The sequence below is a fragment of the Phaethon lepturus genome, unplaced genomic scaffold (assembly GCF_000687285.1).
Source record: "Phaethon lepturus isolate BGI_N335 unplaced genomic scaffold, ASM68728v1 scaffold41779, whole genome shotgun sequence".
Taxonomy (NCBI): domain Eukaryota; kingdom Metazoa; phylum Chordata; class Aves; order Phaethontiformes; family Phaethontidae; genus Phaethon; species Phaethon lepturus.
The window spans coordinates 1-23704 of NW_010563517.1; the positions used below are offsets into that span (position 1 = coordinate 1).

Consider the following 23704-nt stretch of genomic DNA (forward strand, 5'->3'; position numbering starts at 1 on the left):
TATATATATATATAGCACTTTCTATATATTTATATAGATCACGGACTCCTACAGAGTCAGTTAGTGAAGCTGGGAAGTGGCAAGAGAAGAGTGCAGTATCGTTGCCTGACATTAGAAGACTTTTTTGTTAGTAGTTTTATTATTACCCTGTTAAAAAAAGTTATTAGGCACTAGGTTTGTATTTTACAGGGCAAATTAGTTTTGCTGATAGTATATTTTGATCTGTATTCCAAAGCAGAGCTGTCAGCTTGCTAGCAAAATTTAGGCTGTTGGTTTAAGCAAATTATAAACTATACCCCTCTTCCCCTTGGTATTCTGAATTGGCAAAAAAGAAACTATGTCTTACCCATTTTTACCATCCTTCTGACATTTAAGAAAGTATGTGTTAATATTTCTTTCCCTTTTTGCACCCTATAAGGTATATCTTCTTTCATGACTAGAAGGTGGCTAACTTTGGAAGACCAAAGCCCCTAATGGAAGCACATGAACTGCAATAGAATATGTATGAGGAAGAAGATAATCTGTCATTATCTTGTGATGGCATGTTCTGTTTTTATTCTCTCTCCTGCTCTACCTGTATTGGGCTGTTTACTTCACCCTTTGCTTCAAACTTTGTCTGTTTAGCTGAAAGCAAAAGGATAGGAACTTAGAGTTGCATGACTGTTTTCCTATGCACTTTTTTTCCTAGTAGCAATTGAATAGGCTTTTCCACTTGGGCTTAGGAGAAGAATCACATGGTCTTTATCCCATAAATGCTGTTGGCTTAACTAATTTTACAACAATGGAGAATGAAATTCTTACACGGGGAAAATGGAGCATCTTGCAGTGTGTTTGAATAGAAAAGTGAAGTCTGAAATCATACCTAAGTTATTTTCCGTTTCACTTGATTTGATTTCATTTGATCTAGTACCATATTTAATTTATAACTATTACTTTTGTCATAGATGATTATAAGTATAGTCTGCCTGTATTGTGTTGTATTTGGGAAAAACTGTTAGATTGTCTTGGAAGGCTAATTTTGGGGTTAAAATCTCAGCATAAACTTAAGACTCCTACATAACTTTCTGTGGGTGCTAATCCAGTTCATTGTAAAAGGAGGAAAGCCACAATTTTAAAGGAAGTCAGTAGCACAAATAGACAAATAAGAATTCAATATTTTGTCAGTAGGAAAATGATAATTTTTTTTTTCTTTTTCCATTCCTTTAATTGCAATAAAACATCCATGTATTTATGTTTAACTGCTGGATTGTTGTCATTCTGTGATGCATGACCTTTGAAATGGGTAGTGTAGTAATCAAATTCCTCTTGCATATATGAAGCCTGGAAGGTTGCTGAGTGGAAGCTTCCCTTTTTTTCTTAAATTATGCTGTGCTAAAATACAATGTTCCATTTCCATTTTATTATTGTAATAGAAGCACAGTTTTGTGTTTAAATGGGTGTTGTTCTCCCTTTATGTCTGACCTATATATTAATGCCAAAGGAAATGAGAATGTTTGGGCATGTATCTGGAGAAGCCCAGAAACTTTAAAGTAACGATGCTGTAAACTGCAGGTTGGCCTTCCTGTATGGCCTTTGCAGTGTGGAATTCTTTCTGAATTTTTCTTAAGTTTCTACTCGTAGTTCAAATGCTACCTTTGTATGCAGTTTTCTCTAGTGTTTTATATCATGATCACTGGTAAACGCTCTGGCCTTCCCTTGAATATGCGTTCTTTAACATAATTTTGAGTTCATACATACAAAAAACCCCCCAATAATATATCTATCATTTCTGATATTGACGAATGCTTTTTTTTTTCTTTGTAGAAAATGTTCCAGAAGAACTACGAGAACCATTTTACACAGACCAATATGACCAGGAGCACATTAAACCACCTGTTGTTAACTTGCTGCTGTCTGCAGAACTCTACTGTCGTGCTGGGAGCCTTATTCTCAAGAGTGATGCTGCAAAACCACTTCTAGGTCATGATGCTGTTATACAAGCCCTGGCACAAAAAGGCCTTTATGTCACTGACCAAGAAAAGTTGGTGACTGAACGAGATCTTCACAAAAAACCAATTCAGATGGTGAGTGTTTAAAGCTTTTATGTTACGTTTCTTCTATTCTTCTGTCTACTCCCAACAACTAAATATCTATTTTTATATATGCGTCATTACGTTGAAGTATTTTTCTCAAGAGTTACATGTGGTTAATTACTGAGAGGCTTATGCTTGTTTTAGTGTTTTTTTTTCTGTCTCCTCATAGCTGTCAGTGCAGGTGTATTTCCTCTAATACTAATAATCTAGTACTGATGCTTGAAAACACCTATCGTTCTACTTAGTTCAAGTGTTACATTTTTAAATACAGCAATGACAATATGAGCACTTTTATTTCAGTTTTACAGCACTGACTGTCAGTGAATATTTCTGTGTTGGAAAAGTAGTTCAAAAACAGTTGGGTGTTTTTCCCTCCTTATAGAAATCTTTGGTTAAAAGCTTAAAACCAAAAAACAAGGGTTTGATGTCATAGGCAATTCAATCTAATAATATTCAGTAGTCACCAGTTATGTATTAAGTCAATGTAAAACACACAACAATGGTACATTCTTTCAATGGAGACTTTTAATAATATGTCTTTGCTTTATACAACTGCTAATTAAAACATGAGTTCAACAGATGACTGATTCTACTGCTAAGGTCCTAAGTCATGGATTTTCTTCCTTGATTGGAGCAGAGTTTAAAAAAAAAATTGCCTGTAAAAAGGATGGCTACATATAGCCAAACCTTTCCCTAGGTTGTTTATAAAACTACAGTATGATAGAATACAGTTCAACTGTATTTGAAGTGAAGTATTTGAAATTATTTTCACCTTTTCATTGTTTAATGTTTGATAGAGAAAATAAGTAAACATAAAGTATGAGACTACAAAGTTGAGCTGACAATTTCCATTCTAATATGGAACTAAAGCTTGCTCATTTGAAATCACAAGCAAATTTTATTGTGATATCATTGGGACCTAGTGTTCCTGCTATACTTGGAGGTATTTATGGCACAGTGTGGCCTTTTGAGATAAGAATGCACTGGACACAGGGAATCAAATGTCTAACAGAGAAAGGACTTCTATAAATTTTCTGTCATCCATTAGCTGAATCTATACGTTGCAGTCTAGTTTTCCCAGGGTCTTTTTTGTTTGAATCTACCCTCTGGAGTTAGCTGACTTCTCTATTTTAAGTCCTTTGATACTGTTAGGGTCAGTGGCCTGTAGCTGCTGGTAGAATGGAGATATGTGAAAATTAATACAGCTCTCTTATTATCATCCGCTTATTAGCAACTTGTGTTTACTAGCATGTAATAAGACTAACAAGTATTTGGCAGAATGTGACTGGAGAGTGTCTCCTATTTGATCAGTTAGTAGCAAATGATAGGTTGCAGAAGCTCTACAAGTGTGCCATCAAAGCTACTAGTTAGTAATTAACTAAAATTAGATTTATTCCTTACAGTATTGCCAAGAAGTATTAGGCCTCTTAGTTTGCACAAATGTTCTTTAGGACTGGCAGTAATCAGTTACTGTGATATAAAGACTAAATTCTTTACATTCACTTTCTTGTTTTATTTGAAAATTCTTTCCTGCTCATAGAATGCTTAAGATCTGAAGATACAAATGTTTCAACAATAATAATAAAACTACTCAAGACACTTTTTCGTTATGATTAAGATGTGATCAGTGACTGCAAATAACTTGAAATATTGCCAGTCTCTTTTTTTTGATCTTGATGTCATTTTTAAAAAGGGGAGAGCTCAGCAAAGAACAAGTGGCATTTTAGTAAAAGAAGCTGTGGATAGCAAGTAAGACATAGTGAAGTGATAGCAAATTTGCAGCATTCTTGCAACAGTCATGGGTGGTTTAGGAGTACACATTTATAATGTTCATAGAAGTCAAAGCATTTAAGAGGTTAAGAAACAAACTTCCTCACCGTTCATGTTTTGACAGAACTTAATTCCCTTCTTGTCTCTGAAGAAGGATAAGATTACTGTCTTGCATTTATGAGCCTGTGGGTTTCCCATTTGATCTTTTTTTTTCATTTGATCCCTTTCTAGTGCGGTTGTAAGAGGCATGTATTTTCAGAGTTGTCAGCTGAGAAATATCAGTATTCTCTAGCTTGGTGTGCTGATCTTTAATTCAGTAGTTAATATTGCTTAAAGTGCATTTGAATATCAATTCTGTATTTCCCCTGTGCTTGTGTGGGTTTTTGTGTCGTTCTTTCCTGTGTTGTTTAGGTATAGTCCAGCAAGTAGTTATACAAGCATCAGTGTCATAACAGTTGACATCCCCAGATTCCTACTCTGCGCATGTCACTTGTCCCCAATCCAGCACCAGCAACAGATGAGTGTACTGATGCTGTTGAGTTAGTTCACAAGCAGTTGGGCTGTGACAATGAGAGGGAACACCAGGGTGGAAACACAACTGGCTTGGGCAAAAGGGCAGCCATGTCTAAAACAGTTGCTACCAAGGAAATGGTTGTGAAACTGTAGTCTCAATACTAATATTCTGACCCCCAGAGTTTTAATTTGTCATGCTGTGCTCATGTCTCTATGCAAGTTCCTAGCAGCAATGCTACATTTTAATTGGGAAGTCTCAACAGTTTTCCTTATTATACAATTAGCTAAGTTGGCAGAGAATTTCAAATCCGGCTGTTGCAGTATTGACAGTGCGAAAATTATCCCCTTCTTGTATTCCAGTACGTTTTCCTAGTGTTCCATATGTCACAGTTTCTACAAGTCTTAAAGATGTATATTCTGTTTTAGAGCATAAAATGATTTTTCTTTTTCAATTCTGTAGAACTGAAAGTTTGCATATGTAATTAACTCATGCATTCCTCTGGTAGACCAGATTGTGTTAAACCTATGTTCGATCTAATTTTGATTAATTCAATAGAAAATAGTATGGTAGTCATTCTCTTTGCTAGCCCATCCTCCCCATAAATAGGGGAAAGATGTTAGTGTTTGCTAGAGGGCATTTATTGTTATCTACTCAGATATACTGCGTTTCTGTAGCTGAAAAGGGATGAGTTGTGTTATGGTATGAAACTGTGGAAAGAGATTTGAGTATGGAATGTTTTAATTCTACTTGTGTATTATAATGCGAGTAGCTGTGGTCAGCAGACTTTGAATTCCTTTTATGTTTGTAGCAGTGATGGCTGTGGTGATTAATTGTTGATTTACTTCATGTGTGATTACTTACTAAAGCTAGCATGTCAAATTTCAGCCTTCTCTGTTTCCTAAATAGCTATAACTGAACCTTTTTCTAGGAAGCACCTTATATATTAAAGTCTTTGAAAAGTCTAGGAAATCGATATGTTTCTTTATGCACTGAGGTCAGGAGATGGTAGTTTCCTCATTAGTCATGACTGACGTGGCTGCCTTTAGTATCTGATTTGAGAAGCTGCAAATTTTTCTGTTTGTGCATATATCTGTTTCCCCCCACGGAATGGAATTAGGAAAGAGGCACTTAGGTAACTAGTAACAGGAGCAAAGGCTTCTGTTAAAGCCTTCCCTCTGTAGCGGTAGGGAAATCCATGTGGAATCTGGTTTAGTTTAGTCTTTCCCATGTTTGGTTTGTTCACATGTCTTATTTGTTTTTCTGATAAAATTGAAAGCTAGGATATTCTTTAGACTTGTTCTGATTTAAAAACTTGTAATTGAAACTGTCCCTGAGAGATTGCAATTTGTGATAACAGTATAGAACTATTCAGTGGACCTCTCTTTCTGTTCCCCATGCATTGCATTGCAAGCTATTAAAACTAATTCTATGTTTATTTTTGTTAAATCTGCTTATTTGATAGGATCATTCTGTTGCCTTGATTTTTGATAGGGGAACGAAAGAACCAAATACCATGTTATTACTCTCCAGGTTGTAGTTCGTACGGTCTTGGCTTTGCTGCATTAGACTTTAAACAGTGCAGAAATAGTCTACAACTTGGAATTGAAACAGTATTGAACCAAGAACCAGAGTATTTTTCTCCTGAAAATTATACTTCAGGTCAGAACTACAAAAGGAATTACCTGATGCTTAAAACAGTTTGTGAAAGCCAAGTTGCAAAAATATAAGCAACTTAGCTTCCATAAACTTTGAACATCATTTCAGTTGGCAAGTTCAATTGCATTTAAAAAAAAAATTAAAATCTGTCTTAAGCAGGCACTTCCATAGTGAAGAAACCTTATGTGAGATTTTGACAGGCTATAGGAATCGGAAAGAGCTTAAGAATTCAGCATGGGTCTGATAATTATGCAATGATTTTTTTTTTTAATGCTTCCAGATACAATATGTGTACATCATTGTTCAAGTCAAGATTCACTTTTATATTTCCATGTTGGTTTACCTCTCTTAAATTTCACATTTATTTCATGAGCCAAACTGACTTGAACCTTCAAATGTCAGGTACACAAGAAGGTGGCAATTTGGATTATTTTTTCTCGTATACATATTTGATCTCTTCATATTTAAAGAACATATAAATCTGTCCTTACAGAATGAACTGGAAGGCACTTGTAGACAAGTTTCTGCACTATGCCAATAATTTTATATCACCTGAATAATATATTTGACAAATCCAATCCTTTTATGAGAACTCTGATATTTAATCAGGCCAGACATTTTGTATTCATATGCTGGTGATCTCTTTCAGTTTGCCTCAAGTAGAGGGAAGAATAAACAGATTTAGTGAGGAATTAAGAAATGCTTTCCCTCCCCCAAATCCCTGCAATGCACTTGGTCCATTTGGGGAAAGGAATAAAGAATCAGCGTCATAGTGCTGTGCTGCCTGGTACTCTGCAGGGACACTGAAGTTGCATAATTACCCAAGCTGTGGACTGCTGTACTGCCCAGTCTCGGTCCCTAATGTGGCAGGGCCAAGACCAACTGAATTGCAAGCTTGAGGGGAACAACATCAAATACAAACCATTACTGGGTTGTGCCAAAAATCTATTTTCTTCCCCTTATTGTTGCACATTGATAAAGCATTTTTATCTGACTTACAAAAAAAATTGTCTTGCAAGGTTCCTGGAAAAAAAAAGAAAAAAAAGGCAGGTTTAGATATTTACTTCTTAAATAAAATTTAGCTACTAGAAAAAATTAGTGAATACCCTGTATATAAATACTATCTCCAAGAAAATATGCCATACTTTCAAATATTTCTTTGTATTATCTTCTCAATATGGGAAAACATAAAAACTGTACTAAGCATAATGCAGAAGTGTAACTTTTGTGTAAATTTGAACTCTAACTTGGAAAAATAATGTTGCAGAAAAATATCAAGCAGCTGAGCAGTTACCTTAAACTTACACCCATGTGTAATTATTTTTGAAAAGTACTATCATTAATCAAGAAGCACTTAAATCCTCCATATAATTCCACAATTGTTAGCCAAGATGTGAAGAGAACAAGAGGCTCCAGTAAAACTCCAGCAGTAAGTCCATAATAGCTGGTAGGATTAAAAATTATTACCCCCCTAATTCTGAGACATAATTCGTGTGTATGGGTTTTTAACACAAAAAGTAGCATGCTGTCATCCAAACTGTTTATTCATTTAGCTGCAAATTAGCTTCTTTCTTGAAGATGTCTTCTGTGAGGAACTCTCTGTAGCAGTTTATGAATCTGGGCTATATCAGAGGTATAATTAGGTGTGCCTGTATTAGCTTTTTAGTAGTGATCAGGAGCGTGCTTTTGAAGCAAATCTCCATATTTCTCCCAGTTACTGCACTTCTGGTTTGCGTTACGGAGTCATCTTGGGGAGCCTTTCAGCAGCTAAACTGGAAGATGGGCTCTAGGATCACAGCTACAGTATCCCACCTGCCAAGGGGTACTCATTTTACAGGTCTAGAGTAGAGCTGGTTGAAGTCAGTCCCCGGAGAAGGGAGTAGGGGCAATTCCTTGGGACCTTTGCACCAGTTTTGCTTTTCTGTTGTGCAGTACTAATTGCTAGGTTAAGTCATAGCCAGCAAAACTTAGTGGAAGGAAGGCGGATTGATAGTGCTGATTTTGTACCTATAGCCAGAATCTGCATCTCTTTGGATAAGATAGCAGACAGTAAGTGGTTAACTTATCTGGCAATCCAGATTTTTGGTCTCTCTGTCAGACTGCATTCACTTGAAATGACAGTCCCTCTCATCACAGGAGTATTTATCGTTGATGAAGGACTCGAACAGCTCACCCAGCTAGCTTGCAGCTACATGCTGCAGCCTCTGCGTTTTCATGCTGTAGAATTCCTTTAACTCTGTAAGGCAACAAAAAGTGTACCAGGCACTTCATAGAACAAAGAAGTAAGATGTGGCTTCTGCCCTGATTAATTTTTTTCTGGTTTTAGGCATGATGTAACAAGTTTCCATTCCTGTGCTATTGTGAATTACTCGTTAGATGAGGACACACAAAAAGAATTTGTAGTTACTTGACTTGAGCCCATAGATACCATAATTTGTTAGGTAAAACACCAGATTCTAATATTAAATGACTTGTGATATTTAAGCACCTTGCATAGTAGTATGTTTCACAGAAAATTAAAATAATAAGCAAATAGAGTAGTGAAACAGAACCTGAGTTTAGTCTAATGTGCTTCATAGAACTAGTCAGCTGTGATTTCGGCCTGGGATAATTTAATCTTTCGATGTCCTGTATCTTTTGCTCAATTTCTGCTGTAAACACTGAGTTTCAGTCTTCACATCTTCACACACATTCCTTGTAAGGTTATCCAGTATTTTTGCTGGTCTTGTGTCAGAGATACTGTCTTGATTTAGTCAGCCTTGCACAAATACCTGTTTGACGTAGTGAAGCCATGTGGATGCTAAGTACCCTCAAGCACATGGTGCCAGTTTATGCTTTGGTCATGGTAGCTGCTATCACTCGTCATAAAGTTTATTCTGCTCTTAACATTTGCACTGTAAATGATTAGCTTGGCTGCAGTCAAATTGAGTCACTTCTGTGTTTCTCCAAGCCAGCCGAAAGAAACTGCAGATGAAATAAAATTAATAATAATTAAACTGGTTTGTGCTTACTTTTATTCATATGTATCTTAGCCTATGAATAGCTGAAAAGAAAAATTGCAGTGAAGGACCGTTATTTATTAGAAAGATCTCTAGTGGAAGAAATTAGATGTGTATTCTTAGAGCATCGGTTCTGAAATATGTTTAACAAGGATTTGTGGATGACTTAAGTAGCCACAAAGTCCACTGCAACATCCTTCGGGTTTTCATGGCATGTTCTCTGCTCAACTTGTGCACCAAATGTGGCAACTAATGCATAAAGTAGCAGAGCTACTGACACCAAAGTTATGTCTATAAAGAGTACAAAGTAGGTATTCTTGCTGGTCCTTTCCAGCAACTCCAGTGCTAAAAATCCAATCCAGTCCACTTGCTTTCATGTTTGCCCCTCTCCCTACAAGAGAAAAGTGAAAGCCTTCTATATTTCTCTAGCTTTAATTTTCTTTTCTGTGTTTGGTTTTTTTTGGTATTTTTTCCTTCCTGCATCCTTATTTTCAGTACAAAAATCTGTGTAGGATTTTGGTCTTACTCGGGGTTCCAGCAATGTAGCTGGCATTTCAAATTTATATCATGAAGAATCCTTGCATGGAAAATAAAATCTGGTTGTTCTTTTTAACAGCTTTTGTAAGATTCATTTCAGTTGTGCAGAGCTATTGAACAGACTGTGCTGCTTGTACTGCATTGAAAGCATGTTCTCAGAACAGCCATGAAATCCCTGATCTGTACAGAACTGGCGTTACATTTGCCTTTGCCAGGTGAATGTAACAGGCAATGGTCAGAAGTAGCAGAAGGTTATCTCATGTTTATTTTAATTGAAAATTGTGGCAATCACATATAATCTTTTACTAAAATGAGAAGAGGGTTCTGCAGCACATCTTCCAATTGAGATACGTAATATACTAAATAAACCAAACTGCTGCTGTTGGAATGATGACAGGAAATAAAGTGAATGTGTACCTCAAGAGGAGATAGTACTTCCTGAAGTCGTCTCATGCCTTTCATGAGAAAATAAAGCAGTGCATCATTGACTGTTGTGTGTCTTGTTCGCTTCCTTGCTAATTAGGAAACAGAGTGCTGTGAGGGCTGAAAAAAATAGTTGGTGGTGTTCTGCCTTGAGCAAACTACAGTTTTGAACCAAAGACCTTCTGACTGTGTTCTTAGTCAGTGTTCCTTCTTACGCTGCACTTTAACCTGGAGAGGAAAAAAGAAAAAGGTGGTGGGGGTTTAATGTAAAAAATTAAAATAATAAAAAAAAAAAAAAGAGAGAGAGACAACTTGGAAAACAGATTAAGAAAAAAACAAACACACTCCTGAAGCCCAACAAGGAAAAACAGTTAAAAGGGGGTATAAATTATGAAAGAAAGATGGTATGAATTAAAGTCTGCGAAGAATGACAGATACAATGTTAAAAATGCTTTCTGAACAGGTCAGGAAGTATTTTCATTGACCTTGAAAGAAAAACTACTTTGTTAAACACAGTTTAAGAACACTTTCTTCCTGTTTCAACAGAACTGTTAAGTAGTATGGTTCAGCTTTTGGCTATTGGTTTGCTGCTGTGAACTTTCTTTGTATCACTTTCAATATGTGATAAGGTTATTTAAATCAATGTTTAGGAATGGTCATACTTGGGTTTAAGTATGGTTAAGTGTATTTTGGAGTATAGCAACTGAACTGCTTAGAAAAAGAAACAGCTATGAATTATTTTACAGACTACCTAGAAGGTATTTCTTCATCAGATGGTTTACTTAAATTACACTGCGAGAAATCTTTCTTAATACTCTCCTGCTGGATAGGGGAAAGCGAAAAATCTTGCATGGTTGTAGCAGGCAGTTACTTGGTTAAGAGTACTGCTTTCTGCCTATTATGGAAAATAGGGAGCTGCTTTTAGCAGGAGGTGTGTGTCTATGATGTAAACATAAGGAGAGCTTCACTACCAGCTCTGTGTAGTACATGCACACAGCAATGAGGCGATGAAATCACACTGACTGTTGAAGGAATACAGTTTGTACTCACCATAATGCAGCAGCTGCTCTGATATAGTACAAAAAAACCCTGCTAATCTGCATTTGTTCATCTGCACATGTGAACCTGGCAATCTGCCCGCACTTATCAGCAAAGAGCACACTTTGTCATCACAGTAGATGTATCAGAACGTTAAAATCTTTGTTCTTACGACTGTCGTGCAATTTAACGTTATGGGATTTTTTTTTTTTTCCCCCTAAAGTTGAAGGAACAACATGTTGTAAGGTCTCCATAGTATGTCTAGTCTTTTTGTTGATGCTTAGGGAGATGCAGTAAATAGCAGTGCACTTCAGTCATTTATATAAACTGGTAGGTTTTCTATTAACTATTAGGTTTATATGAACTAGTAGGAAACTTTATTACCTTGCAGAAGTAAATCTCCAAATTACCCAAAGTAAAATCCAGTAGTTTTGGTCCTATGTAAATAGAACAGTTTAAGACTTGTATTAAAACATATTTTGGAAACTTGTTAAACTAAACTTAAAAATTGACTGTAATAGCGCTCTTTAACAAAGTGATTGTCTACTATAAATGTGGAAAATTTTCAGCTTCTCTCCATCTATGAGAAGGTCAGTTGAAATGGCAAGAGCTCTTTATAAGCTTTAGGTTGGATGTTTGGAACACAATTTAGAACACCTATCAGGCAATATTTATGAAATAAGTATATACAATGTTAAGTGTGCATTTTTTTTTTTAACTGTTTGGTTTGACAAAGAAGTGGCAGGCTAAAAATGATTGTGAGCTTTAAAAGAAGAAAAATTACAAGAAGAGCAGAGTGAATATGTAGATGCTGGGTAGGCATGTAATGGTAGATCAGATCAATATTGAATGATGTAATTATTAAATGTATATAGTATGTAATATGAAAGCTCATTATATAGGGACACCTGTTTCTTAAATATGAAATTGAGGTATCATACTATTAAAGCAAACTAATACATTTTGAAGTTAATTGCACAGTGGCATTTAGTCAACAAACCTACTGCAATAGGTAACAATTAAATGCTGTTGAAAACAGCTAGAAAATGCAAACTGTACTATCAACATTTGTTGAGAGCTTTAGCTGTAGAATTTGTACCACCTTACCCTCTTCTCACTGACACTGACCTGCTGACCTACAATTTATAAAATTATCCCTGGAGTTTATGGGCAATGGGGGCTTTAGCTCGCTATATGAGCAGTCATAAGAACCCTACCATCAGAAAGTCTCTTTCTCAGATTTCTTCCTTAAATCTTTTCTGCAGTATCAGCCCCTTATTTTGTGCTGTGTCTACTATGAACATGAAGAAAGATTTATTCCTTTCCTTTTTGTAGCAGCCTTTTGTGTATGGGCAGGTAATGTCTCTTTCATGCTTTGTTTCCCAAACCTTATCTTCATTCCACATGTCCTCCATTTGGTGCCAGTTTTTCTTAGCAGCTTGTGATGAAAACTGGACCCAGGATTCTAACTGGGACCTTGTCAAGGCTTGCATGGTACACAGGGTACTGGTCCATTTTTTGCAAACTAGAGTCTGCAGTTGACACACACCTGCATGTCAGCTGTGGCAGCATGGCATTCATTGTATGCTCATGTTCAGGTGGTTATACTCTCTAGCCTCAAGACTGTGTTACTTAGGTGTTCTCCACCCTTATGCAAAAGGTTAATACAGACTTTTTTCCTGACTCTTTTCTCCATCATGTTAGGATTATCTTGAAACTGAATCTACCACATATTATTGACGCATGTTTTGGTGAAAAATATCCTGTGCTTGATTTTTGCTTTTTCAGGGTGTGCTGTGAGGGAATAAACATTTTTAAAAGATTCCTTGTCTATTGCATAGAAAGAATTCTGTAGGTCTGGGTGGTACGTTTCTGTGGTATTGTTTTGTGAAGGCAGCCAGGTTTTGTAAGGAGCTCAGTACATTTTTAAGTGTCATGTTACATAAACACCTTTGATGATCTGGGGGAGGGCAGAGGAGGAAGTTAGAGTGAAATACAAGAGTATGTGGGGTTATATCCTAATACATGAAAGGGAAACAGGGGAATGGGCAAAATGTTGAGGGAAAGAAAATGCTGTTCAAAATTTTGAACAGGTTTTACTTTTTCTTTCCCTTACCCCTCTTCTTAACTCCCTCACAAAACCAAAACCAAACCTGTCTAGTGATACTTACAAGGGCTCTGTAAAGACATGTTTGGCTATATGAGGTTAAAAAAAAAAAAAAACAATAATGGTGTGACTGGCCATAGAAAGACTAAGTTAATGTAATTCAGTATATATTTTTTTTTTCAAGGAAGCCTCATAACTTCCGTATTGATGAATTCTTTATGGTAAAATGTATCTAATAGGTAGGTACTTGCAAAGAATGAGATGATTCAAACTCTTGCTTTTAGTTTTTCTTCATCAACAGGAAGAAATACAGAGAAAACTTATGTGGTTGGGAAATAAAATAGTGTGATAATGATGGAGGTGATTAAGAAATATGCATAGACACTAGTAGAGAACTGCTAAAGAGGAGAAAATCCTGATGCTAAAAGTCCTAGTCAATCAATTTACTTAGTGAACTTGCTATCAGTTTTAGTATAGTAATTAGACAATAAAGGCATCAAATTACTCCAGTGTCTTTTAAGGCGTTATGGTGTCTCCAGGTACTCTCTAGTACTTTTTTTTTCTTTATTGTTAGTTAGCATCATGAATTGTATTTTCTCTTAAGTCAGCACACACATATTCCTGAAAAGTCTTCATTTTCCAGGTCAAAGCTTTGGGGGCCGGGGGGCAACAACCAATCCTGCTAAGGTACTATGTGCTTTCAACAACATCAACAACAATTTTTAAAAAAAACCATATGCCTGTAGGCATTGAGGGATAATTTGTGTGGTTTTCCCAGAACACAGGGAAACTGAGAACTTGGGTAACAGGCTCAATGTGTCTTGGTATTACTGGCTTCTAGTGATTACAGGGGAGAGAGAAGGATAATACAACCTTGCTTGTTCTAACAAGATCTGATGTCTTAATGACTTAAACACAATTATGCTCTTACCATATGTATGATAGGCTACAGTGTCAATTGTTTTAGGTTCCATTTCCCAAACAACTTTAAACCTTCCCTTTACTAGAGAAGGTACTACCTTTCTGATTACTGTAGCTTGCATTTTTTGCAGCTAAGATGGGACCTTCCATTTCAGTGTGGCTTATTTGATTCTCTTCTTACTCTCCCAAATCTAGAGGGAGAAGCGATTGCTCTAATCCTCTGATTAATCCTCTTCCTTAACTACCTTTGCCACAAATTTTGTGTTCTCTTCAAACCTGATCACTGATGAGTGTTTTTTCTTACAGGCCATTGGTAAAAATAGTAACAGTTGGTAACTCGTTGATAACTCGTCCCTGTGGTGTTTCTGGGAGAATGCCCCTATTCATTGCTGTTTCTGTGCTCAGAGTTGCATTTTCAGGTTAGTTGGCCAGACTATAAATCAGTTTAATGTACCAAGCATGAAAAACTCTTTTTAATCAGAATGTATTAGTATCAAGTTAGATGCCTTGCCCTCATAATGACAGTCTTACACTTTTCAGTTACATTTATAAGCCATTTTAAAAGTGGCTTATGTACTATAAGTTCATTTTAATTAGCATTATCTTTTTATAGTCTTTTTTTTTTTAATAAATCAAGCTGCTTGTTGACTCTCATTATTTTACATGAGATCAGAAGAATGCAGATCACTAGGTATACTTGTAATAGAATTGAGATGTTTCTCTGTAGGCTGTTATTTCTTACCCTTAAACACAATGAGTGTCCTCAGTCATCAAAGAAATCAGCTACTAGCCTTCTTTTTATGGCTGACACCTTGGACAGCAGCACAAAAGACTGCCTGCACTGACTGTCATTTAAAAAGGTACTACATTCACTGGGGTGATAACTGCATGTCTTCCCTGCCGGTTACATCGCTTTTTCCTATATGAACCTCTTGGTTCATAGTTATTTTTAGATAATACTCAGCTACCATCTTGATGAATAAATTAAAGCTAAAATCATGCAAGACTCTTTTCATATTTTAACATATATTATTTTTTGACTGTATCATCCCTTTTTGTTGTCTTATCCAAACTGTAGCCTTCTAGATGATTTTTTTTCTGCTAGTTATTTTATCTGGAAGAATAACCATTCTTCCAGTATAATTATGGACTAAATTTGCCTTTACGTTTTCCTGAATGCATACACTGCTGATTTCTTGTTCTTTGCGTTGTTTCTCTACTTTTCCCAACCCTCCTTTGAAAAGAATTTTAAAAACTACCTGAATTTGCAGGTTTAATGCTAGCCAAGTGATATTTCGGTTTTGTCTTTTGTTCCACTTTTGGATGGCCTATATCTATCTTCTGCTGGTTATTTATTTTACAAATTCTTTCTTGAACAAATCCTTACAAGCATGTTGGATATAGCTGCTGGACTAGAGGAGAGCAAGCCATTCACTCCTTTGCCAAGGGAAGGCTGAATTGCAGACTGCAGAGCTATTGACTCTGACGAGCTTCCTTCCTGAGTCAGCACCTATTGAGAACAGTTCAAGGCGACACTCAGGATGTAGATCTGAGGAAAAATGGGAGAGATTAGAGGGCTTGGGATGGGAACTGGATCTTTTGAGAGACTTAGAGTAGTGGCTGGGTGGGAGGAGAAGTTAAGTTACTCCTGAGACTGGAGCACACAGTCCGTCAATACACAAAGCCTCATTGTCATGAAGCAACTTAACTTCTTTCCACTTTCCTCGTTTTTGTTACCAAAAGATAACTAGAGGCAGTTGCTTGGAGATGCTTCCTGGAAGTGCTTCAGTTACATTATCCAAAGGGCATTATCAATCTGTGACAACCCCAATAAAGCAGAGACCTCCAGATCTGCGTGTAGGCATGGTGTGATAAAGCCTATTGCTGGGAATATCTTTTTCCAGAAGGATGATAATTTTTTTTTCCTCCCACAGCATAATTCCTTCCTCTGCTTCTTGCAATGGCATCAGTGTACATGGTACTTTACAGATTAAAATAATACATCGCTTATCTGCTGGCAACTAGACATGGTATTATCTCTTACCTTATTGTCATAGTTTCTGGGGGTAAAATAATGGATTGTGATTAAAACAGGAACATACTGCACTAAAAAAAAAAATGTGGATTTTAATAATTGAACTTTTAAAATTTTATTACTTAATGTTAGTGTAGTTATACATTAAACTGTTATCTGATACCAGTTACTAGTATTACACTAAGGTCAAATGAAATTCAATGACAAAATATTTAAGCAAAGGTTAGCTTTGAGAAGTAACAAGGTGAAAGTGAAGTTCTGTGCTGTGCAACTCAGAGAAATGCCTGCCTTTGAGAAGTGTTGGGTTGCTCTGCACTATATGAGGTGCAAAAGGAAAGAAGAAAAGAAAATCTTTTCTTCATTCTTATCTTTTAATTGGGAAAGTACAGGATCTACAGAACAAGGAAATTTCTTTTCTTTACAAATTTGTCAGTGAAGTATCTTCAGGACTGTCTTTCACTGCACTGCCAGCAGCTTTGTACCTAAAACAGTAACAGATGAGGGTCACAATTTGCTTTTTTCTAAGCCCTTTTCATTAGAATAGCAGGTCCGTATGCAGGAAAGACTGACTGGAAGTCTTCTATTTACAGAATAACTGACAATTCCAAATGGGAATATTTGTAGCGAGTGTCAGAGGCTTTCAGAGAATTTTATCTTTAAGTATTGTTTGTATACGAGAAAAAAGATCTTGAAGTGGGGACTGAGTTGTTTTTTTACTAAATGTTGTCTGAGGCTTGCAAATATAATAAATACTGTCTTAGGGTGTACATTTTCCCCAGGAAAAAACAGTTATGTAAATCTATATTAAGATACTGGAATTACTAGAAAATATAAATGAATGTGTATCCCAGATTTTATCTGTAGTTGACCTGAAATGGATATTACCAAACTTCTCAAATAAGATCTACTATTATAAGAGCTATTTTTAAATTAACAACAGAACTGTACTTTGTCTGGCATTTTAATGTAACAAATATTTTAACAATTGTGCAAAGTTGTACAACGCACCTGGACTTGAAAACTGCCACTCAGTGACAAAATATTTAAGCAAAGGTTAGCTTTGAGAAGTAGCAAGGTGAAAATGAAGTTCTGTGCTGCACAACTCGGGGAAATGCCTTCTTATGAAAAGCGTTGGATTGCTGTGTACTATAGGAGGCGGAGAAAACCTTGTTTTTGGTTGAAAAGGCTGAATGTTTTTACGTAGACAGTATTTACTAAAATAACACACCAGATTATTTCCTTTTATGAACTTGTCCATTTTCATTCCAACTGAAATTGACAATTAATTTTTAATTCTTGTTTTAAAACGTGTTTGCAAATATTGCGGCTACCTGTCAGTCACTGTTTTCTACAGTATTTTTAGCAGAAGAAATTTCTAAGAGCTTCATCTACGATTCTTAGATGTTGAGGCTATCCTTCCTTTATAACATCTATCCCAAAATGCCTCTTGCTTTCTCTTCTTTTCATCCCCAACTTTTCTTTGAAAGAATTATTTCACTGTTAGGTGACTTTAGGTTATTTATCTAAAACTCACTTAAATGTAAAACAATATGTAGTTAATACAAAAAATACTGTCCAGTCAACTTAATCTGCTGGTTTTGTCTCAATTTTAGGGTGTGAGTGGCATGATTCAAGATGGGTTTCTTTTCAACATCATGATAATGTTGAGCATGTGATAGATGATATTGGATATTAATTAGTAATTTGCCAAATATTTTAAGTAGGTTTCTCTTGATTTAGAATTTTTCAGAAGGTTAGTTTTGTAACAGTATTGGAATGACTGTTACCTAAAGTAATGGGGGGAAAAGGGGGAAAAGCAACTTAGGATTTTATCCGGAATTGATGTCACAAACAAGTTCTCTGCCTCATATCCTTGTATCTCACATCTGAAAATCTCCCCTTTTCCCCTATACATTGAAAGTAATCTAACTTATCGGAGCCATCAAGATAAATGCACTTTGAGTGGAAGATTATTTTATTCCTGTAACTTTAAAAATTAGGTTTTGTTATGAATTGTTTGACAACTTCTTAGCTTCTTTAAGTCCAGCATTCGGTCTTAAAGGTTAACTTTTGTACTTGCTGTGAAAAAACATGTTCTGTAGGCTGTTATATATTTACAGTAACTATTTTTGTAATCTTTTACACATTTCAGATGCCTTTTTAGAGGATACAATTAGCTGCATTTGCATAAACAGTTTGAACCTGATTATATATTGAAAGCTAAATGATACTTTGAGGTGAAATTTAAAAGCTTGGTAGGTCACTTGTTTTCCGCTGGATTAGATTGTTGTGAATTTCAGTATGCGGTAGGTAATAAGCAGCCTTGCCTTAAGCACTATTTCAGTGAAATGTTTATTAAATTAATCCAATACAGAATAAAATCTGCAGACTTAGAAGACTACAAAAACAGGCCTATATATAAATTTATTTCTTTTTTTATTTATTTTTGTGAAAGAATTGTTTGTCTTTATCTCATCAAGCAGTGTGTTCTACTGTAATTATATAGCAATATTTTTGCAAATACGAATACATTCACTACTATATCTTGGCAGTACATTCATTTTCAGTAATTAGGAAAGAGTTTAAATTGTTTCATCCAGTGTCTTGTTGAAAAACCAGGGTGTAATGGCAAGTTTTCGTGTTGGATCAGGGTGACAGTGGAATGAAACAGTCCTAAATTTATAAACAGCTGAGCAGGACTTGTTAAGCAAACATCTGGAACAATAACCAACTGGTGTTTCTAATGATTGATTACTCTGTAAAGATAATCTGTTCTAAAAAAAAAACCCTTTTTTTTAATACCAGTATCTGTAAAAACTAAATTGGGAATATTATTTCTATATCTTACTGTGCCCAAAAAAAAAAAAAAAAGGTAAAAAATAAGTGGCAATGCCAAATACTGGAAAGCTAAGAAAAGCCACAGTGAAGTTTTCATTTGTGGTCTTGGGACTCTAGCAAAAGCATAATGACGTTTGAATGATTGATTCATTCTCATTTTTTAAGGCCTGTTGTAATGTTATTTGCAATGTGCATTCAAAGCTAATCTGACATCTTGTTCCTTTATATATATTTGTGTGTGTAAGTATGTGTGTATATACACAAATATTAGAGAGTGTTATTGGGCCAAATCTACAAGTAGGGAATCAAGCCATTAAGAATGTTAACAGCCTTAACTTTTAGTTCATTTAGCATTAGGTAGCGCTTTTAATACATTAAAACGGGCTTTAATTGGCTTTGTACTATGGCTGCAAAATGAGGTGTCACTACTTCTGTGACAGATCTGGCTACCAGAGGATGTCTGAGAAAGTAATGAAATCTTTTTTTTTGTTTTGGGTTTTTTTTTTCCCCTTGCCTTCCCATCGAAATCTTAAAAAAGCAATAAAAACAAGAGCTGAAATGCTATTGCATGGAATTAGACGAGCACGCACTTCAGTCATCATCAAAACTTGTAGATACACAGTGTGGATTTTGTACTGTTTGATTTAACGGAGTAACTGATGAAGTAGTAGCCTGTCATATGCTGTGTACATCATTTAACAGATGAGAAGCAGATTGCTATTTCACATACCTTTAGTAGTGAGACTTAAGGAATCTCAGATTTTATTTCAGCTTGTTCAGATTGGTTTGTTTTAGTTGACTACATGCTTGCTTTACTAGGGCCAAAACCTAATTTTTCCAGTTGATATCCCCAACCTACACTATAACATTGTTCTCAGTTTTGCTCAAAACCCAAAGGCTTAAGGTAAAGACAGCATTCAAAGTGACTTTTATAGTCTGTCATTGATATATGTAGAATTGCAAAAGAATTTATAGTTTACGTAAAGAAAATGCTGGTGTAGTCAGAGATTAATTCAAAAGCTGTTGTAAAGGTCACGTTAAATGAATGGTAGAAGTATTTAAAATAGTATCCAAGTAAAAGGTTTGAAGAAGAATCACTATTATCATGCCTTTCCTTTATTGGAACCATTTCATAGTTATAGTCAAAGTTGTCCAGTAGATCAGTGTGGTCCAGCTGGCTGGCAGCCAGCCTGCAGCCATTTCTGCAGTGGATATGGGCACTGGGTATCTGAACAGCGAACGCTGTTCCAAGCGCTTCCTGCTGCGGCTGTAACGTCCCGGCGTACAGCCTGGTATGCTGCGCTCAGGCCTGGGTAAAGGATGGAGCTGGAAGCACATTTCCTGTTGTGTGACTGCACGTCCTGGGACGGTGGAAGGAAGTTGCAGGCTATAATGCACAGAGAAGAAAGGAGTAGGGACGGTAATGTTCCTCTTGTCTGTAGTAGCTGCTCTGATTGAACCTCTCTGTGCTTGTTCATTGGGAGCGCAAAACTGATTTTGTCTATTTTTTTCACTATGAGTAACTTGCATTAAACAGCTACTTTCTCATCTGCAAAAGGCACAACCAAAATAAAGTGATTTGGATTTAATACTTCATTTTTAAGTTCCTGAACTATATAGCAACAATTATACCATGTACTTTTTGATGGTCAGTTATTTTGCACGCCAAGTGCAAAGAGGATGAATGGTAAGAGTGCCAGACGCAGCAGAAAGAATGTGTACTAATGCGAATGTTCCTATCAGTTTATCTTAATTGTTTTTATCTTTTTGTCATTTTTCTTTGCAGCAATATGAAAATTTGAAATTGTCTTTATGAAATGAAACCTGCTTCATTTAAAGTAATGATTATGGGTGCATGGGTGATTGATGGAGATCAACAATTGCAAGCTTGTGAAATAGTTCTTCAGTCGTCTGAGATCCCTCACTTGTTTACCTCTACCTTTCATCTGTTGTGGGATAATAGAATAATGCTTTAAATTAATATATCCACTGTAGCTGCATTTTATACATGAGGTACACGTTACCTACTGGAAGCTAAAATATCCCAGAGCCCTCTGTTCAAGGAGCAACCATGTGTACATACTCTTGTAGGCTTGGCATTTATCTAGCCTGTGTTGTTTTTTGGGGGGCTCTATAGCACCCCTTTGCCTTGCTCGGTATGTGTGCATGTATCCAACATATAACTTGGAAAAGACTTTTTATCACAGTTTTTAAGTAACATCTCTCAAAATAGTAACTACTCTGTGTTTGAGGATGAATAGAGTGAGCTGTATGTCCACGTTGTGATTATTTTTCAGATCATTCCTAAACTGTGTTTAGTCTTAATGTAGGTTAAATTTATTAAAAATCTACTGGTTTTATGTTTCAGCAGGTTTTGATTATGCCTGGTTGTAAAGAACCAAAAGATGATAATGGAAGTTCTTTTGGAAATTCATTCTTAACAGTATTTACTGTTAGGGGAAAATTCTGTGCCAAGGAGGTATCTATACATGACAGTTCACTTTGTAGTCACGTTTCCCGTAAGATAGAACATATGACTAATATTGCAAAATGTTATAAATCAAGTGGAAATTACTAAGAGAATGGGAGTAAATAAGTTTGTTATAATGAGTAACCTTTATAATCTGGAGCAGTGAAGAGATGAGGCGAAAAAATAAATTGGTAAGTATTCTAGAGAGTAACATCATCTGTTTTCATGTTCTGCTTGGAATGAATATTTAATAGCAACTTAAAAAAAATTCTGGGTAATTTTAACACTTTCTTGTGATGTTTCCGGTAATCTTGATTACCGTGAAAATACTGCAAATGACAAATGCACCAAAGGACTGATTAGCATCAAAGTCTACATCACTTGACATGCAAGTGCATGATATTTAGGGAGGGAGTTTGTATTATTTAATGGCTATAAGACTAATCAGTTTTGCCAGCTATGGAGAAGTACAGCAAATAAAAATCCTTGTTGTTGTTTATAATGGAGTAAAAATATTAAGAAATAAAAAATCAACTGAGCAACAGTAGTACAGCTTACTGCTATACCTCCTCTATGGCAGACTAATTAACATCAACAAGCAAACCCCGAATAATACAAATTATGTTTTAAAGTAATCTTAAAATATCGACAATTTTTAATTTTTATTACAGATTAAGTTCTTCTGCTCAGTCTTTCATATCTGTAACATGTACTGTAAGAGTTTTCTTTGGCAAAATTGCGTACTGATTTGGATTTATCATGTTTTGGATGATCAGGTGGATACTGTAATCTGTATTGCCTGTTACCTGTGACCACTAAATGTGCTGTGGTATTTCTTCTTTAGAGAGAATGATGTACCAGCTTTTGTAAGAGTGCCCATTCCTTCTTGTACTATCACAATACTGATTTTTACTTTTTGAAATACTACAGATTGACCTGCCTATGCACAGAGGCAGCTTTTTAGGTTTGATAAAAGTTTCCCTTGTGTATTTTGGTAACGTAAGTTACAGATACCATCTTCAATTCTTACGCTATACCATACTCGAAGCCAGTGCGTTTGAATTGGTTGCTAAAATGTCCGGTAATGTGTCTCACAGGTAGTTCAGACAAGTTTCTTGATCATCGTCCTTTCCCATTTAAGGATTAATGAATTACAGAGTTTGTTTGTGGTTGGGGCGGGGGGGGGGTCCACACCTCCTTCTCATTAAAATTATAATTTGACATCTGTTTGTTTTTTTTTTTTCAAGCATACAGACTTAAAACACAGAGCAAAATAAGGCAGTCAGAAATTAAGAAAAAACCAAGGAACAACAATTTCTACTTTCCTTTATTTAGTCCAAACAAGAAAACAGTCAATGAAGTTCTTGCAGCAGTACCTCTCTGGAGATTTTGGCCTGGCTTGATGTCATTCTTGGCAGTCCTTACTATTCACACCACCTTATTAACTCCTCCACACAAAACGGTTTTCAGTTCCTCCAAATGTTCAACACCCAACCTGCCCATCAAAGATTTTTGTTCTGTGGCTGTACCCTTTTGATAGACAAAACTCAGCCAGTTACAGCCTGACTGTTGCCAGGAGTTGCATGCTTTTAAACACGCTACCCCCCTACCTGTTGTTCGCACTGTGCTGATCCCTCCATGGCAGTGTGTGGCACTGCTGATGGCACTTAATGTTTGGTCTTAATGCTGTTGGTCTCTGAATACATTTAAGGACAACTATAAAATACTTCCTGTTCCTGTTCATTCCTTCCCTTGTCTCTCCTCTTCCCAGTTAACAATGTGATTCAATAGTTGGAAGTTCCTATATGGGGATCACTCATTTCGCCGAAGCAAAGATTTCATTGTTATGCGAAGGGCTTGTGTAGTTTCTGGATGGCGTGCACTGACATATGTTGTGCTTGTAGCAGAGGTTTCAACTAATACTATTGGTATTTACTGCTGTTCCTGAAAGCACAGCAAATACTTACTTGTGTTCTAGTAATCACCATCTTAAGTCACTGAAATGTGTTATTTTGAAAATGAAAGGATAGGAGTTAGCAATTTTCATGTTTCTGTATTGTGTTTTTCTGTTCATCTGTTTTCTCTTTTCACTTTTATTTATCGCCCTGCCTTCTTACTCAGCTTGCCTTAGCTGGAGAGAAAAGGAGTGATATTTTGCCAAAGCAGCTAGTTGTTTACTACAATCTGAATCGGTTATTGCTGCAACTGACACTACTGTGTTTTGAGAGCTGCTAATTATGCAACACCTCCTGGAAAAACATTATGAACCAAAACGGCATGAGGAATAAGAACATGATTCTGTGTTTTATTGTTTTAATCTTTAA

At 36.0% G+C, this 23704-nt stretch overlaps 1 protein-coding gene across 1 annotated transcript in view; it reads left to right on the forward strand.

Annotated features, from left to right (window-relative positions):
• Window positions 1–1803: 1803 nt before the first annotated feature.
• Window positions 1804–23704, forward strand: part of CAMSAP2 (calmodulin regulated spectrin-associated protein family, member 2) — a gene marked incomplete at its 5' end in the record, with an annotated part of 76486 nt that continues 54585 nt past the window's right edge. The window contains one exon of the mRNA XM_010294588.1: window positions 1804–2063. Coding sequence (XP_010292890.1) covers window positions 1804–2063 — 260 coding nt within the window. The remainder of the gene's footprint in view (window positions 2064–23704) is intronic.